Source organism: Mirounga leonina, unplaced genomic scaffold, assembly GCF_011800145.1.
Source record: "Mirounga leonina isolate KUSES-001 unplaced genomic scaffold, KU_Mleo_1.0 Mir_115, whole genome shotgun sequence".
NCBI classification, from domain to species: domain Eukaryota; kingdom Metazoa; phylum Chordata; class Mammalia; order Carnivora; family Phocidae; genus Mirounga; species Mirounga leonina.
In genome coordinates, this window is record NW_023270268.1 from 59,899,376 (window position 1) to 59,919,309 (window position 19,934).

The 19,934-nt window shown below is 39.1% G+C and overlaps 1 protein-coding gene across 1 annotated transcript in view; it reads left to right on the forward strand.

Annotated features, from left to right (window-relative positions):
* The window catches only part of SERPINI1 (serpin family I member 1), a 70,810-nt gene extending 51,478 nt beyond the window's left edge, over window positions 1-19,332 (forward strand). Inside the window, exons 6-9 of the mRNA XM_034998494.1 lie at window positions 3,562-3,659; window positions 16,760-16,846; window positions 18,460-18,549; window positions 18,788-19,332. Of these exons, the coding sequence (XP_034854385.1) occupies window positions 3,562-3,659; window positions 16,760-16,846; window positions 18,460-18,549; window positions 18,788-18,864 (352 nt within the window). The 3' untranslated portion in view covers window positions 18,865-19,332. The remainder of the gene's footprint in view (window positions 1-3,561; window positions 3,660-16,759; window positions 16,847-18,459; window positions 18,550-18,787) is intronic.
* The last annotated feature ends 602 nt before the right edge of the window (window positions 19,333-19,934 follow it).

A 19,934-nucleotide genomic window follows, 5' to 3' on the forward strand; every position in this document is an offset into this window, starting at 1 on the left:
AATGAAAATCAAATATCTTAATACTTGGAATGCAGAGGTACCTGGCTGCCGTATCTTTCCACTCTGACTTTTGTAGTCTCAGATTTGTCATTTGTGATCAGAGTGCTGGAAATCAACAGATATAGAGTGGTTTTCTATTTTGTAAGCAGAGACCATCCTGTTATTTTGAAATGATTGTCTTAGAAATAAAGCACTTTAGTTTCATGTTTATAAAAGAAAACTAATACATACGCCATCTGATTTTGTTCTTTAACATGAGTGCTTTTTATTAGGTTTTTCTACAGAAGGTGTCTTGATTAGTTTCTTAATTGCTTACAAGGTGAATAAATCTCCTTATATGTAAAATATATTTATACTTTCCTAACACTTGCTCTCCACACCTGAGTTTCTCATGCTTCTGCCCTCAACATACCTCTTCAACTTACTCAGAAAGTTGCAAATGCATGATTACATTGTTAAAATAGGCTTGCCTTTTGGGTTTAAAAAAGCAGTGTTGTGGCTTTTTATTTTTAAATTCAGTGGGCAAAATGTAAAATCTACCTATAGTTTGATTGTTTTTAAATAGCCGTTGTTAGAATTGTAGTTATTAGTGGTGGGGCACTTTGCGGTCAGACAGACCTCAGCTCATATCCTCATTCTACCACTCACTAGCTGTGTGACTAGGGCAAGTTGTTTAGCTTGTCCGAACTTCAGTTTGTTCTTCTGTAGAATAGAGATAACCATACATAATCTCACAGGACTCTGTGACATTATCATAGGGATGATTAAATGAGATACCATATGTAAAAGGATTTGCATAGTGTCTGGGATATAGTGAGCCCTCAGGTATGGGAGATGATAATGATTATTTATATGCATATTAGTCTATATTAAGAGGAAAGAGTAAATGGATAATAGCTATTTCCTGTAATTTGATAAGGAAACAAAGACGGGAAATGGATAAGTGGAAATTGTTCACATCCTATCTTCAACTTTGAACAAACACTCTCTTTTTTTTTTTTTTTGGTCACCTAGATTTTTTTCCCTTCAACCTATGTGTATTGTCCTATGCCAGATACTACAGATATTGAAATAAAAAAAGATACTGTATTTGACTAATTTACAGCTAAAGCAGCAGAGATGAAACAGCTATTTAATCAAATTACTCCACCACTACTAAAATGCAAATATAAAACACCTTAACATCTATAATAACGTGAATGTTATACATAACTGCAATATTGTGAGTGTTATCAATACAATCTGCCCTTTATTACATGCCTCCTACATAGTGGCACCATCCTAAGACTTCTAGGAACCTTTGGGGCCCCTGGATGGCTCAGTTGATGGAGCTTGCCACTCTTGATCTCATGGCTGTGAGTTTGAGCCCCATGTTGGAGGTAGAGATCACTTAAAAATAATTTTTTTTTTTTTAAAGACTTCTAGGGGGGTGCCTGGGTGGCTCGGTGGGTTAAGCGTCTGCCTTCTGCTCAGGTCATGATCCCAGGGTCCTGGGATCAAGCCCCACATCGGGCTCTCTGCTCAGCAGGGAGCCTGTTTCCAGCCTGTTCCTCCCTTTCCTGTCACTCTCTCTCTCTCTCTCTGTCAAATAAATAATTAAAATCTTAAAAAAAAAAAAAAAGACTTCTAGAAACCTTATTTAATCCCCTCAACAATACCATGAGGCAGGTATTATTAATATCATGTTCTACATGCCAAATCCGGAACTTGCCCAAATTCAATCTGGCTAAATTACCATCCTCACCTGAAACAGCAAACCTCAGAAGTGTGAAACAAACCAGGTTGCTCCTAAGAAATACAAAGAATCCCCTACTGATCTCTCCCTTCACTTTCCTATTTTAGGTGGATCAGGACATACAGAATACGACCTGGATCCATGCCCCTGCTCTGCCATTTATTAGCCACATGGCCTTGGTCAAGTTATCTCATCTTTCTCTTCCTTGGTTTCTTCTTCTCTTAACTGAGGATAATAATAATACTGACCTCCAAGAATTTTAGGGATATTTAAATTAATCTTTTATAGTCTTAGAATAGTTTTTGGTAGGTCAGTCAATCAATCAATCAATCAATAATAAATGTAAAGCACACACACAAAACACCTTAATCAAGCCATTGAATGTATTCTTTGAGACATCCCATACCTCCCTACTCATCCCCCTTTTCTACTTCCACAACCAACATCTGCTTTTTGTAGAAAACAAAAGAGACTGTGCTAAGTCCAAGTAAAAGTGTAGGATACAGATAAAATTCAGGACTTGGTTTAATATGTTTGCTATACATTTATTTCTCTATTTGTCATATTTTCCATAAACATGAACCTGCTAAAACTATTTTCCCCTGACTATTCCTCTTGATGTCTGAGTCTTGTTTATAGCAACCATTCCCTTGTTGTTCTTAAAACCAGACATCAGAAATGATGCTAATGGAATGTTTTGTGACTGTCACAAACTTAGCTTTTTTTAAGGATATAGCCCATTGCCTAAAAACTTACATTTATGATTTTTATTGATCAAGAAGCAACATCTTAGAAAAAAAAAGGAAACATTTACTTCTAGTTGTTCTCACTTTTTATAAAAAAGTAATAATCTTTGCTTTAAAAAAACTGCATTTGTGTGTTAATGCAGCCATGTTTACTCCGTATTTTTCACTAGAAAGATGGGAGATACAATTCACTGGTTTGGGAAAGACTCTATATTAGGACCAATGAGGCTCTCTGTGGAAACCATTTTTTTTTAATTAATATTCTGCTCATGACCACTGTACTTATTTTCATTTCAGTTTTAAGTAATGTTTTATTTCTTCTTGCAAATGTGATGCACATTTATGTGTAATTCATAAAGCCCATTAGAACAAAAAATACAAATTTGTTATTCTTTTGCTTAAAAAAATCTCTAATATAATTGTAAAAGTGTACAGTTTTTAAGATGTAATCCTTAATTCACTTTTGTTGATGAACATCTTTTCTGTGATGGTACCAAGGAAACAGGCTTTGGTCCTGGAGGTTAAAATAACCAGGAAGATATATATTATTAACACAATAGCTTTTATGTTTCCTTTCTCTGAGTGTATGGAGTTGAAATGTAAGATGTATCCATTATACAGCAATTGGATACAGCATTGGCTCTCCCTTTCCACAGGGAGCTGAGTAAGGACACTAAGAAAAGAATGAAATGCCTTGGATAAATGTTTGATAAGACATTGACAGCTTAAAAAATCAAATCTATTACCAGGTCACATGATTCTGAAGGCAACCCATTTACAGGTTTGACATCCTTGACCTCAAAACACTTATTTCACCCTATATATTACAGTTTTGCGTCCACATCAAATAGTGTTCCTACTTAATAATTTAATATTATTCTGATACATTATTCTTTTTGCTGTCTCCTCTTTTTATAAGCACAATCGAATACCACTTGCAGTCAAAAGCCAGTTTTAGTATAATTTACCATTAAAATCAACATAGCCAACATTTTATTCTTGTCCCAGGTAACAGGATGCTGTAACTAAAAACTTTTAAAATGCCGTAACTAAATGCTTTTCCCCCTCTGTGTTCTCCAGGTTCACAGTGGAACAGGAAATTGACTTAAAAGATGTTTTGAAGGCTCTTGGAATAACTGAAGTTTTCATCAAAAATGCAAATTTGACAGCTTTGTCTGGTAGGAAATAAACATCGATTTTTTAAAAATGTTATTATTTCATGAAAGATTTTAAAAATGACGATGTTCTCAAGCACCTTAAAGATTTAAGGGTTGAAATTGTGCGGCGGGAGGTGGGGGGGGGGGGATGTAGAGGCCGCTTTCAGGCAACAGGCTTGACCAATAAAAACTTGATCAAGGCAAAAGGGCCCACAGTGACCACCTGGCTGAATGTAGACAGGCACATCAGGTGGCCCACCTCAAAGTATTCATAGGCCCTACCTAACCAATGGGCTACTTGCAACCAGGCACAGTTACCAAAAAAGGGAAAATTCCATACGTCGTCATACCTCCTCCCCTTCCTCCTTCAGAAGCAGCCCCTGCCCACTGCCTCCTGGCAAGCAGCCTCCCCTCTGCTGTCCTTCCTGCTGCCCCCTTATGGAACAGTCACTAAACTTCTAGCTCCTTTTAAGAAAATAAATAAAATAAAAAAAAAAAAGTGATGATGTCGAACCCTCTATCTGCTATGGAGTTCTGAGGTAAAATAAAGTTATCATTTGCCAGATAAATATAACAAATAGATTTACCTTCTATACACAAAGCTATAAATAACAGTGAGAACAGCAAGTTTATATTATTCTGGTCCATGTCTTATCTTCAATAGTAGATACTCTCCAGAAGACCTGTCTTACACAGCTTTAGATTCCCCATCCTATCTGACACAATGCCTTGTAGATAATCAATAAACATGTTGATTTAATACCTCAATATGTCCAGTTACAGTAAATTATATGGGAAAGAAAGAAGGAAGAGAGGATAAATGCATGCCTGTTGTGAGAACCACTTTTTAAAGGAATATCTAGTGAGATGATATAAAGATTATCTCAAGTCTTCAATAAGAAAAGAGCGGTTTTGAAGAAGTAACTTCAAAATATACCTGGCATATTGGGTGTTGAGTAATTTATTTTTAAAATCCTGGAGCAGGGGGACCTAGTTGAATTATTGGATTCAGATGCCCTAATTTGTTCAGGGTAAAAATCATTAACATATTAGCAACATTAAGTACTTAGAACATGTAAAATCCTTTTGGAAATATTTTAAGCATCTAACCCCAAGACATTTAAGGTACCTGTGAGTTTAAGACTTAGCTTATATAATGATGTTCTATCATTTCTATAGAATATGGAAAATATAAGAATCTATTTTCTGATGGGATCAAGATAAAAAAGAACTCAGTGTTTAAGTCCTCTATATATGCAATTTATTGGACCCAACTCTCCAACCAGAGAGAGCTGAGGCATAGAAGTTTCTTTAGCAGTTCATATGCTATGGGAGGGAATTTAGTTTTTCTCTCCTGAAGTAAGAGCCTATAGAAAATCAAGCCAACTGAATAATAGCTTCTAAACCTGGAATATGAGGACCCATGGATTGAGTTCAGTGAAGTGGGCGCTCTACCCCGGAAATTGCATATAGGTGTGCACTCACGTACATGTGTGTGTGTGTGTGCACGCCTTTGCATGCACACACACACACACGAAAGAAAAAAGAGAGTGGAGATAGGTTCATAGCTTTCAGGAAATTCTCAAGGAGTTTATAATCAAAAAATGCCTTGCGCTCCCAGATTTAGAATTGGACAGATTGTTTTCCAAGCAGAACTCAGCAATGAGATGATGTTCATGTATTTGATACCACAACTTTTACCCCTTAATTAGAGAACTGACATCTCAAAACACTAGTAGAATTTTTCTGTCTACTACATAAATGTTCCTGTCCACTAGAGAAATGCAAATTTTGCCCTAGTAAAGGTTTTCAGGGCTCACATCCAAGCTCCTACGGCTCTGAACTTTTCAGTGGGGTTGTCAAGGAGGTAGGACTGGTGGATATTCAAAAGCTAATGGGTACTTTTGTGCTTGAGTCAGAAATATATTCATGGCTCAAGCATAGTGTAATTTAAAGTTCTTATGTTCCCTTCCTCAGGAATTGAGAGAATCTGTCTACCATACTGGCCAAATTCCACTTTCTTACCGTGGCTCTATTTTCTGTTTTATTAGAGATTCCTCACTGTCTCACCCAAACATCTAGGCAGTTATTTCCCCTGCATAGAGTATCTGCAGCTTCTCAGTCCTGAGGGAGTCATGCCGTGGTGGTAAATCAATTATTGTGGTCAGTGTAGCTTAAAATTTTTGACATATGTGGGAGGTTTATGACGTAATATTTAATTGCCTTTAGTATGTCCAGAGACAATAGAGAATAAATATGTATTATGAATGCAGATGGTTTGGAAATTTGAAATACCACTCGGATCTTTCAGAGTTCACATAGTCCATGTGTGAAGGCTCTGTTTGTTCGACCAGACCTCAGTCAGAATTGAATCCTTCTCAGAGTGGTTACAGCTGCATTCCTAGGGCCTGGCACCTGGCTGACACCTAGTCGGAACACAGTCAATGTCCACTGAGGGAGCAAAACGAGGGAGGGAAGGAGACAAGAGATTTCTTCATAGCCACCTTCTACGTTACATTTCTTGAAACATCGAACTCCTTAAAACATCAGTAAGAAATCCAGGATTGGCCATCCTCAACCACCACCCAATTCAAGTCTTCAGGATAACTTGATGAAAGGTCTAAAGTCAGCTTCTCAAGCTTTCAGTGGGAACTCTTTCATTCTTAACTCCCTAGTTTTGCCAAGACCTTGGTAGTCTTGGCATGTCAGCCCACCCCAAACAATACTTCCTTTTTCTCCCTCTCCCTCCCTCCCTCCCTCTCTCTCTCTCCCTTGCTCTCTCAGTTGCTCTCTCTCTCTCTCTCTCTCACACACACACGCACATACACATTAATTTATGAATCATTCATTCAAAAACCAGTGACACAACAATAAAACTTGCCTCTCTGCTTTCGCTAGATTTGAAAGTATTTATTCCCTGCATCGTTCATTTGGGCACCGTATGCTCTGCCCCACATGGTTGGTGTCCTTTTCACATGTCTAGGTTTTTGCCTCTCCAAATGATGTGAAAACCCCACTGATTAAAGTGTCTGTGATGCTTAATAACCCCTACAAGTACCCAGGAAAATTATTAGCATGTATTTGATTATTACTTTCTACCTTAATGAATTTCATGGGGATAATTTCATGGTGTCTCAGATATACATTAATTACATTCAATGCCCTGTCTCTTCCTTTCATTTAATAACTCTTCGTGAGTCAGTTGGTGTGAGCACAGGACTAGGTCATAAAAATGAAGAAATGACTAAGATATCATACCTGCTCTAAAGAAGGATACAGACTTGGGGGGAGAAAGACATAAACAGTTGGATTTAATAAAAAGAAGCAGGATAGAAATGTTTTATTGGAGCAGTGTGTTCAGGACATACCAGGACAATTGTGTTCTCCAGGGAACATTTGGCAATAGTTGGAGACCTTTTGGGTTGTCACAACTGCGGAGGGCTCCTGGCACCTATCCGGTAAAGGCTGGGGATGCTTCTACATTCCTGTGACCTACACTGCACAGGACACACCCCACAACAAAGAATAATCCAGCCCCAAATGTCAATAGTGATGAACCAAGAAACCCCATACTAGAGAAAGCATTGTGGAGGCAGAGAGGGAAAAGAAAGTCAACAGGCAGAATGGGAGCGTATTGGTTCAAAGGATGGAGGGGGAGAATATAGGTATGCATTTAAGCTTTCAAATGCATTGAACATTTTTGAATAATGTCTTAGAAAATGATAGCAATGGTTGCCTCTAGAATACAGAACAGAGGCCCCTAGATGAGAGCGGAGATTTTGTTTCGTCTATCACTGTGCACTGTTTGGGATTTTGCCTTGTGCACGTATTACTTCTTCAATTAAAACTCTTAGTTGAAAACTGGGAAAAATTTTTAAAAATCGCATAGTAGAATTCGTAAATTCAAAAGCACCCAGGAAACAATTCAGTACTAAATCCTTTAGCACAAAGTACGAATTTATCATTCTTAAATTATGCAATGAAATTTTATCTTTCTTTAAAAATAGCAAATATGAGTTAGCAGTGGAAAAACAACCCTGCTCCACATTTTCTTGCTTCTGGAAAAATTGAGTGACTTGAGAGTCCTTTGCTAAGACCTCTTGAATCCACTCTTTCATTCTCTATCCCATGGCATCCACCTTTCTTTCAGACTCTCACTACTGCTGCCCCAGACGATTTCAACAGCCTCCTAAACGGTTTCCAATCTCTTTTCTGTCTAATCTGGCTTCGCTACCACTGCCAAGATTAATCACCTTAAAACCTGCTCTCAGATCATCCCAGTTCCCGTTCAAAGCCTCCCTTCATTCTGCTGTGTGCACTGTTTGCTACTCCACAGGGCGTTCAGACCTCAGCTCACTCCAGCCTTAACTCTGGCTGATTCCTCGCACACAGCTTTTGCTGCACCTCACGTCTCCCCAGGGCCCCGGCTTTATAAAATCTCTCCCACCCGAAATATCTCCTGAATGGATCTGCAGCACAGATATCCCCAGCTTCATCAAGCCACAGGATTACACCAACCAGAAGTAATAACTCCTTCGTAAATTCTACAGCATTCTGTACTTTTTCTTATGCTGCATATCACATCTGACCTCATATTATCATTATTTATGCATCGGATATCTTCTGCCAAGATTGATCCTTATGTGTGTTCAGGAAGCACACGGTTCTGTGCTTTCTGCCTAGTACTCACTGAATGAAATGAATGAGATGCTCTGTATTTATTGTGCTTATTTTTGGTCATCTCAATTTGATGTCCATGGCTTTTTACACTAAATTCCATTAACATAAAACACAGCAAAGACTTATACAATAAACATGGAATCTAGAGAGTGCTGAGAATCATTTTCTTCTCAGGCTCGATTTAAAATGCTCATCTAGTTGCAGCGAGGATCCTGTTATAGAGTAGGGCTATTTTTGTAATGGAAATGAATGACTGTCAGCATTTGGATTAATAGATAATCCTCTTGGAAGGTGGAAGGGGAAGGAGAAAGAGAGTACTAAATCCTTTAGCACAAAGTACGAGCTTTAATAAAGGAGCCAATAAAGTAAAGGAATTAAGAAGACACAGCAAAAGCCACGTTCAGGTCAGACTCAAGTGCTTAGATTTATGCCGGACTGACTCTTCCATCCTGCCTTTGTTTGTTCTGCTTCTCCTTGCACCTGTAAGCCAGAGGACTGTATTTCTCTTCCAGAGCCGTACCTCCATTTCCCCTCTCCTTTCTTGCCTGGACTATTGTAACAGCTAGCAAACTTGATGTTCCTGCCCCTAGCTGTTTGCTCATCTGGTTCACTCTTTACAGCCCCTGGCACAGGTATCTTCTAAAATCAAAGCAGAGATGCCCTGTTACTTCTGGAGGAAGCCCAGGCTCTCCAGCCTCAGAGTCCAAGCTCTTAAAATCGAGTGCATCCCCTGCCACTCCCCACCTCCTTATGATGTAATCAGGCTCCAGATGGACCTTCAAGTCATTGCTGCTTGCTTGTCTCACTTCACAAGTACAATCCTCTGCTTGGAATGCCCTCCCTTGACTCTCTGACTTTCCCTTTTCTACTTATCCTTCAAGAACCAGCCCAAATGGCACCGCTTCCGAGAAGCTCTCCTTGATATCTCTCCCTTCCAAATGGTTTACTTTCCCGTCTCCGGACTGTCATAGTGCAAAGTGCTATCACATGTTCTACCTTTTCCTTAGATTGTTCACATACCTGTTTCTGATCTTAGAGCTCCTCAGAAGCCAGGGCTGTGTCATACATAGATGACTTTCTGTCCTTAGAGCCCCAAGTGGTGTGGAGAGCGGAACAGATGCTGGGTGGGTGCGTGTGGTAAGAAGGGCTGCTGGGCCCACCTCACTCCAAGTGTGGAGGCTTCTCTCAAACCTCTGGCCCTTCTCACTATCCTCGCTCCAGCCACACAGGCCTTCTTTTGGGTCCTTGAACACACCTGGCTTGTATCTGCCTCTACACTAGCTTTTCCCTTTGCTGGAAACTAACTTCAGGTGTTCCCATGGCAGGCTCCTTTGTATTCCTTAGGTCTCAGCCAAGTTGACATTCTCAGATATGCCTTTCCCAACACCTCAAGTCAAGTAGCTCCTCTTCCCTGCCCTTGTCACCAGCCAACGCATCACCTCATCTTGCTTCTTCATAACACTTAACCAGACCCTGAAATTGTGGCCATTTCTCCATTTGCTTTTTTATTGTCATTGTTACTTAATGTTTGCTTTCCTCCTCTTAGGAAGGAACTGTTCAGTTCACCATAGTAAATCCAGTATATCAGTAATGTCTGGCACACAGGAGGTACTTAGTACCCAAATGAATGAATGAATGAATGAATGAATGAATGAATGAATGACTAGTCTATCACAACATTTCTCCAGAGAAACAAACAAACCCACACGATTCCTACCTTGGAGCTCAAATTCTACAAACCTTTCTAAAGTTCATGGGTGGGACTGACGCTAAAAATATTTTAGCAACTCAAGTACAGAGCCGCTTTTAGTATTCTTGGGTTCTGTTATGGAACTCTCTTCATTTTGTTATTTTAAGCATGGCCTTGGTGACGCAGAAATCTATTTCAATTGGCTGTGTTTAGGACACAGTGCCACAGAGGAAGCGGGGGCCACGCACTTGTGTGGTGGCCGCCCTGCCAGCCACGTTATGTGAATCACAGATACTTGGAGCCTTTGGTGCCCTGCACAATATCTCATACAAGCAGAGTGCTTGATAAATATTTGCTCAGTGACTGAATGAATGCCTTCGTATTTTGCCCTGCTTTCTTCAGAAGAGCTTGAATTATTGCCCAGCTCTTCTCTGGGAAACCTAGGGTTTGCTGGCCCCGTTCCGATCTTATCCTTTGTGAAAAGCCCAGCTCTTCACTGCCCAGAGGAAAGTAGGACCCGTTATTTGGCAGCAATGTCTGCTGTGGCCAGAGGGGAAGACTGCTTGGGGCCAGTGCATGGATTTTTTTTTTTTTTAATGTAGCTTTGTCTTTGATTTATTTTCTTTTTTAGAGAACAATGAACTTTCTCTAATTGATAAGATGGGCTCATCAGTGTAAACTCCTTAATTCCCCTCCCATTCTGGTTCATCAAATACCTGAGTGCCTACTTGGTGCCTGGCAGTGTGCACAGAATTGCAGGGAGGAGATAAATTGGACCAACAAGGTCCAGGCCCTTAAGGAGTAGGTGAACGGCCCAGCAGGAAAGGTGGCCTTGATGGCACATAATTACATCAGGATGAGTAATATTGCGGGACAAGTATAGGAAGCCCTGTACGAAACGATCGGGGCAGCAGACCCATTCTTGTTTAAACCACTTTCAGCTTATATTTGAATGTGACTGCTTGAAGTTTGTCCCAAGAGAAAAAATTTCATTTTCTTTTTTCCCCTCAGGATTTGTGATGTGATTTATTTGTCACATTTTTTTCCTACTGGTATATCTAAAGGGGTGGTGGTTTTCTACAACTTAAGAGTCCTGAGGTCTCACTTACATCTGCAGATATTTGCTGTCCATTGTGTAGCAGTTAATCACTCCTGGGAGTTGGAATGTTGGATTCAATCTTTATTTGCTGTCTTTGAAATACACATGATGACCGGTCTGTTGGATCCCATTCCCTTAGCTCTTCTACTCGATTGGATTTTTAAGTTTTTAGCCTGTGTGGCCTTTGTATTCTTTCCGTCCCTAGTGCTGTTGTCCATCCATTTTCTAGAGTATCTACTTTTGGATTAGTGTCATATGTTTTATTTATTACAAGAATAAACTTTATAGGCACACTTGTGAACAGAATTGTGGTCATGGTGCCCATAGAGGGACAACCTCCAAAGTCTTACACTAGGAAATATCTAGTCCCTTTCATTCAACAATTCCTAAATTCCTGTTCGTGCTAGGTTAAATACTGGAAGCTTACACATTACCAGCAAACTCTCTTTTCTTAGGTTAGTTCAGTCATGAGGCCCACCACGTGCCAGAAACCAGGTACATGAAGGGCAATGGCACAATCCTTGCCTTCAGGAATTTGACAGTCCAGGAAGAGAGAGATGTAGATGCAAATATGATACAGCATAAAGGCTGTATGTGAATCAGAGCCTTGGTTCAGTCAGAGAGAGTGGTCCGTTCTACCTTGGTGGGGAACAGCAACCAGAAGAGGGCAGAAAAGGCCTGCTAGGGCTTGAAGCTGAGCCTCAGAAGTAGATTAGGTCGACTGTACAATGTTGAGGGAGTTTGTGGGGAAGCAAAGACACAGAAGTGAGCGAGGGTGGTATGCTTAGGGATTCCAGTTCAAATCACCTAGAGCATAGGGGGTGGGGTGAAGCACACTAAATGAGTGACGCAGGGGCAACCTCACAGACCCTCACATTGTACCCTAGGTCTGCAGGTACACAGTATATGGAAGGAAAGGTCGGAGGCAGAGCCAGCACTAGAGGGGAGACAGGGTTTTAAGAAGGGTTGGAGAGGCATAAACTGGCTTCTGTCTGATGAGATCATCCCAGAGGAAAGCTTGATGTGAAATGGAGGCAGTTAGAGCCGTTCTCAACTGCTGTTCCATTATACACTGTGACGTCCCTTGGAAACTCGTTTTAAAAAAGTATTTGCCTATGTTGCTGGGTTTAACGTCCTGATTTAAAATAAAGAAAAAAAACCCTTTTATCTCTACATTAATAGGTGAGCTTGGCCTATGATTTTCTTTTCTTAGATTGCCCTGGTTCAATTTTAATATCAAGGTAAGACTATCCATAGATGACTTAGATTGCTTTTATTCTCTTTCTAGAGTTGAAAATGGATTTATAATAGAAAATCCTATCTTTTCCTTGAAGGATTGGTTAAATCACCTAGAAAACCATCTAGGCTTGGATTTTTTTTTTTTTTTTTAAGACAGGGGGCTGGGGGCAGGGCCAGAGGGAGAGAGAGAGAGAGAGAGAGAATCCCAAGCAGGCCTGGTTCAGAGCCCAATGCGGGGCTCGATCTCACAACCATGACATCATGACCTGAGCTGAAATCCAGAGTCAGACACTTAAACCACTGAGCTACCCATGTGCCCCTAGGCTCACGTTCTTTAATTTTGAGGAAGGAGGAAATTTTCATCTACTCATTCAACTACTTTAATGGTTACTGGATTATCCAGATATTCTATTTTTTTCTTCATTCAATTTTATAATTTATACATTTCTATAAAATTGTCCGGTTGATGGCAAATCTCTTTATTTTCAAAATTATCTGCATGAAGAAGCACAAGAATATTTGGGGAGATGGAAATATTCTGTATCTTATTTGTGGAGGTGGGTTCACAGATATGTCAAAACTTACCAAGGACACCTGGTGGCTCAGTTGGTTAAATGTCTGCCTTTGGCTCGGGTCATGATCCCAGAGGCCTGGGATCGAGTCCCGTGTCGGGCTCCCTGCTCAGCAGGGAGTATGCTTCTCCCTCTCCCACTCCCCCTGCTTGTGTTCCCTCTCTCTGTCAAGTAAATAAATACAATCTTTAAAAAAAAAAACCAAAATGAAAACAAAATCTTAACCAAATTGTGGTGTGGACTGTAAAATATATTTTTGTTTTCCCTTATTGTAATTTTTGTATTGTAACTCTTTATTTTATTTTATTTTATTTTATTTATTTATTTGACAGAGAAAGAGACAGTGAGAGAGGGAACACAAGCAGGGGGAGTAGGAGAGGGAGAAGCAGGTTCCCCACTGAGCAGGGAGCCCAACGCGGAGCTCAATCCCAGGACCCTGGGATCATGACCTGAGCAGAAGGCAGACGCCCAACGACTGAGCCACCCAGGCGCCCCTAATTTTTGTATTGTAAATACATGCAGTTCATAGTAAATAGGTTATACCTCATAAGCTGTTTTACATTTATCTGCAGGAAATTATACAAAGTATTTTTTGTGATTTTTAAAAATTCTATCTTTAGACATGTTCTCTTGTCTTAATATCGTTTATTTGGGTAATCTCTCTTCTTCGTGAATCTTGTTGAAGGTTTGTCCATTTCATGATCTTTTAAATAACTAGCTCTGTGGGAGAATGCTCAGCATTCTTGCTTTCTTGATCTATCTGCCATGGTGCCTTGGCACCTCCTCCCCAGCCTCTCACCTCCTCCCCAGCCTCTCACCATTTGTGGGGGCAAATGAGGGCACATAGGAGGTTAGATGACTGGGGGAAGAGGGTACATTTGTGGCAGAAGCCAGCGTTGAACGGATGAGATTCCTTCTTTCAAGGTGTCTAGTGCAGTCAACAGATCAGGCTCAGGAGCTGGGAGGCGGTTTTCCTGTGCAAATTGACATGGCTAAAGTATCATTCTATCTTTGAGAACTCCCCTCAGAATATTTAAAGAGGGCTTAGCTGGCAAGGTGGACACTCATTACCCTTTAGGAACTACATTCTGTCACTTTTGCATTCAGGGCCATAATACTGGCTCTTGGTGCGTGACCCCACCTTCACTGGCAGACTGAACAAAATGGGTAGCTGAATCTGAATATAACACAGCATCAGTTAACTCCTAAATAGTTAATATATTTTACTGTCTTGGAGTTCATGTATTTGTTTTGCCAGCGAAATATATCTGACTAGTTACTTAATGCAATTTATATTGTTCTTTTTATTTGTTGAAAAAAAAAAAACTAGTCTTCTGGATTTGAGGGAGCTAATTATACTTAATTGTTTAATGTAAAAGCTCTATTGCTTTTTATTTTTCTTCTAGTCATCAAATGCATTCTAGAAGAAAATATCATAATATGTGAGACAGACTATTTCAAAATGCAATGCTTATATCTTAATACTAAACATAAGCTGAGGAAGTAATATCCCTATTAAAAGTATATTCAGAGTTGCCACTCAGTTGTCTTGGAGCTTTATTCAAAATAAGCAGGTGTTGTGCAACAGATGTACCAAAAACGTTGTTGAACATTAGTCCCTATCAGTATAAGATAATTACCTGTTTTTGAAAACTTGAAAGGAAAATGTATGTTGTGGATAGGACTTGGTTCCTGACAAAGTCTTACTAAGTAGCCTAATGAGAAATGCACTGTGCTTTTACTGAATGGTGCATCAGCAACAAGGTTATCTTAAATTTGAATTTGACCTCCTGGAATGGGAAAAGGGGGCTGGGGGTGGTGGTGGCAGAAACTTGAATAATCTTGTATCTTGCTTCCTTGTGCTATTTTTCTTTTTATGTAGTTGAACTATCTTCTCTTCATTTTGTTTCAATCTGAGGACAAAAGTTGGAAACTCATCGCTGAAAGCTATTGCATAGTTTGCTCGCGCTGCCATAACAAAGTCCCCCCCAGACTGGGGGACTTGAAAACAGATGCTTGTTTTCTCATGATTCTGGGGGCTTGACATCTGAGATCAAGATGTCTTCAGGCTTGGTATCTTCTCAGGCCTCTCTCCTTGGCTTGTAGAGGTCTGTCTTTTTATAGTGTATTAACGTTCTCCAGATAAATAGGACCAACAGGATGTGTGTGTGTGTGTGTGTGTGTTTATATAGAGAGAGATATCTACATCTCTACAGAGAAAGAGACAATGAGACTGAGAGATTTACTTTAAGAAGCTGGCTGGCACACTTGTGACTTTAGAAATTTAAAATCTGCAGGGTGGGCTGCCAAGCTGGAGATTGAGGGAAGAGTCCAAAGGCAGTCAAATGGCACAATTCCTTTTTGCTTAGAGGTCAGTCTTTGTTCTAAAGCCTTCAGCTGGGGGCGCCTGGGTGGCTCAGTTGGTTAAGCAACTGCCTTTGGCTCAAGTCATGATCCCAGGGTTTTGCGATCAAGCCCCAGATGGGGCTCCCTGTTCAGCGGGGAGTCTGCTTCTCCCTCTCTTTGCTGCTCCCCCTGCCTGTGTTCTCTCTCCATCTGTCAAATAAATAAATAAATCTTAAAAAAAAAAAAAGCCTTCAACTGATTGGATAAGGCCCTCATCTGTTTTACTCAAAGTCCACCAATTTAAATGTTAATCTCATCCAAAAAAACATTTTTGCAAAAAACATCCAGAATAATAGTTTCACCAAGTATCTGGGTACTGATATCCCGGCCTAGCCACATAAAATTAGCCATCAGGTATGGTCTTCCCTCTCTCTCTGTGTCCGAATTTCCTCTTCTTATTTATTTATTTTTTTAAAGATTTTATTTATTTATTTATTTGACAGAGAGAGAGACAACGAGAGAGAGAACACAAGCAGGGGGAGTGGGAGAGGGAGAAGCAGGCTTCCCGCGGAGCAGGGAGCCCGATGCGGGGCTCGATCCCAGGACCGTGGGATCATGACCTGAGCTGAAGGCAGACGCTTAACGACTGAGCCACCGAGGCGCCCCAAATTTCCTCTTCTTATAAGGACATCAGTCATATTGGATTAGGGCCCGTCCTAATGACCTCATTTTAACCTAAGACTCTATCTCTAAATACAGTCATATTCTGAAGTCTTGGGGGCTAGAACTTCAACACATGAATTTTGAGAGAACACAATTCAGCCCATAATAGCCATTCATTTAAAAGTAAGCATACATAGAAAGACAACTCTAAGGGAAAAAGAGCCCTCCTAACCCTGAAAATGTGTTCTGTCCTCTGACATGAGGATAAAGCATGTTTGTGAATACTTAGATAAGCCAATTAACTGGAATGGAAAGTAACTCTTTTATATTCACATTTCTACAATCTAGGAGTCAATTTTGTTTTTCTTTGCCAAGGATATTTCCATTATCACGGTAATTAGAGATCAGATTTTTAAAATGTCTTATTCTGATTATATGTGGATTTCTACCTGTTTTAATTTTGTGCTTTACAATTTCAGATTAGAGTGCAATGTGTGAAATGTTTTTATCTTGAGTTATGAACTAATTTGAAGTTGCTATTAAAAACAGAGCCACATTTCTGCTTTCTCTGGCAATATAAGAAACAATGGGAAAATTATCAATAAAAATGAAGGGAAACATTAACAAGAGAATATAAAATAAGGACAAATCAGAAAACACATCTTCAAGGCTTCTCTGAAATCATAATATAATCTAACAACATTATCGCTTCTTTTTATATCAGTCCCTTAAGTCACTCATATTTTCCAAAGCTGTTTAAATAAAGGGTAAAATGCTCCTCTATTTCTGATACTGAAGAAATGCTTCTTTTCTCTCTTTTTTTCTTTTGCAGATAACAAGGAGATTTTCCTTTCCAAAGCAATTCACAAGTCCTTCATCGAGGTTAATGAAGAAGGCTCAGAAGCTGCTGCAACCTCAGGTGCCAAGTTATAATTTTCTACAATCTTCTCACCTTTTTTTGATTTGTATTTTTAAAACAATCTTGGGTGAAGAGTGGGGGTCATTTTTAGAACCAAGCTAAAAAAAAAAAAAAAACCTGACTCTGCTCTAACTTAGAAATCAAGCTAATGCTGAACCAGCTAGAATTTTCTAAATAGAATATGAAGCATGCACTTAACTGCAGTGCCCCGATACAGAGTAACTCCCATATCTAATGAGAGGCAGGAGGACACTGGGGGCTCTGTGGAATAGATTTCCCCGCTGCGCTGCCTGTTTAAATATTTTAAGTATTTTCTTGTCGCCCATTTAAACATTCTTCTTCTTACCTAATTACTTGTGGAAACTGGTTCTTTTTTTTTAAGATTTTATTTATTTATTTGAGATATAGAGAGAGAGAACACAAGAGGGGGGAGGGGCAAACAGAGAGGGAGAAGCAGACTGCCCCCTTGAGCAGGGAGCCCAACGGGGCTCGATCCCCGGACCCTGAGATCATGACCTGAGCCGAAGGCAGACACTTCACCGACTGAGCCACCCAGGCACCCCTGGAAACTAATTCTTAATTTTGTCAATGATTTTTTAAAAGCACACACATAAACAAGATGTAATAAATAATTTTAACTGAATAATGCTGATAAAATAATTTTAAATAAATAATTCTAAAATTTTGACCTAAATCATGTGTTCAAAGCAAAATGTTAAATGTCCTTGATTATTCTGAATGTTTTGGTTTCCCCAGTTAAATAAGAATGATTTTTTCCAATGATTTTTTTTCCCTTTTTTTTTTTTTGGATCTGTTTCAATCTCATGTTCAACTGCTATGTTCAAATTTTAGTAGGATTTTTCCTTCCTCTGGTAGAATGTAAACTATCATTTTTTTTTTGACTTCTGCATAAATTTGTCCAATAAAAGGATATCACCAGTTAAAACAGTGTTTTCAGGAGGAAATAGAAACACAGTGGTCTTGGGGCATCATGAAAGTTGAAAATCTTACATAATTTAATCTTGACCTTTTTCTGACAATGAATCACCCTGCAGCAAGTATAAAATGATTATCCCATAATAAGGATCTCAGGGGAATGCAGTTTCTCAGCTGTAGGAAACATCATGCTTCTCTTACTGCTGAATTTTCCCTTTCATCACGACCATTCTGGTCACTTACTCGAAGTCTGGTGACTTGCTGTGTAAAAATCCCCATTTTACGCAAAAGGAAATAATGATTTGGGAATATAAGGAAACTTGGTTTTTTGTTTGGGGTGTTTGTTAATTCGCCCCCTTTCCTTAGCTCAAAGGTCATTTTAGTAAAGACATATGTATTTATCTGAAACTGAGAATAAAAATTTTGTAAGAGGCAGAATAAATTTTTCTAGTATTTTTGGTGGAATGGAGGTAGGAAACTGTGTGTGTGTGTGTGTGTTGTGTGTTTAAAGATCAAGTAGAAATGTTACCACCTTTACAATTTTTTCTCTTAAAGTCTTTAAAATTTTGTTTCCTATAAATTGTTGCCTTTGCATTAAATGTAGATGGTCTTGGAGAAATTACTCATTAGTCTCTGCACATCCACAGACATGTAATTGCTTTCTCCCTGCACTGTAGGAATGATTGCAATTAGTAGGATGGCTGTGCTGTACCCTCAAGTTATTGTCGACCATCCATTTTTCTTTCTTATCAGGAACAGGAGAACAGGTAAGTCTGTTATGAGAACAGAACTTTATTTATAGGCCAAAAAGAGATAACTTTTTTAAAATTGAGATCATTTTTTCCACATTACTTATCAGCTAATTTCTAACATTCAAATGATTTTTTAAAAAGAGAATTATTTATATTTTTATTTTTAGAATACTGCTAATTGTAAGCAAGAAGGAAAGTAAACATCCCATTTTTTTGTTCACACCCTGTTTTGTTCACTTCCAACCCAATGCAGGTACAGTCCTATTCATGGGCCGAGTCATGCATCCTGAAACAATGAACACAAGTGGACATGATTTTGAGGAACTTTAAATCATTTCATATGCAAAATAGTAACTAAACACATTATGTTTGCAACTGGTATATTTAAGATTTGTGTTTTACAGTATATCTTATGGTAATATTTAAAAATAGTTCCAGATAAAACAATGTACGTAAATCATAAGCCAAGGAATGTTCTCAGTATTATTGAGGTAATAGTCCCGTGGTGTCATTGTGTCTACTGTGCTGGTATTTAAAATAAAAGCGCATATTGATAATGTGAACAACTCTGTTTTCATTTTACAAATTGTAGTATAAGGATAATTCTAGGTAAAATTTGGAAATGGTAATGTTTTGGGACATCTGAAATCTTCATAATCAGGCAAAAGCAAAGCCGTGAAGTCAATTTAGCACTATTTATTATGCTTACCGTAATAAAGCAGTAACAGGTCAGATGAAGACAAGCACTCCTCCAAATTTCTAATTGTTATTTCTCCAGAGATGGTATATAATGTAGTATACAAGAATATAAACTGAACATCTTCTGTAGGCTCTGTGATAAAACTTGATAGAAAAAAAATAGGACTATGCAAACCCCTAGATTATGGCTATAACGTATTTACTGTCTTTAAAAACTCCCTGGGCTTCAGCAGCCTGATATAGATTAGAAACCTGGTATATCACCATGTTTTGGTGCTGCTAGTAAAATCCAAATTACAACAAAGTTCCCCAAAGGCCCCAAATAAGCCATATGAGCAAATTAATAATAAAAATATGCCCTTCAATAGGTCGCCAGAAAATTAATGAGAAAAACCATACTAGTGCAGATACAGTAAACTGGCAGGTCAGGGGCTGAATGCTGCCCTCAGAGAGGTTCTTGTTTGTCCTTGTGGAAGGTTTTTGTGTTTTGAACTTGAATGTCTGCAATTAGGGTATCACAGTCCTGGTTTCTCCCATTGGTCACCTGATGACTCTTGGATGCATTTGTGTTTGGGACCCCTAGAGAGTACAGTAAGTACTTTGCAGAATGTATTCGTCTTTTTTCCTAATACAAGAAGTAGTCAATTCCAGTGGAGTCCTACTTCTTAAGGTCGCCAGTAAATGACTTATCCTTTGGCTGA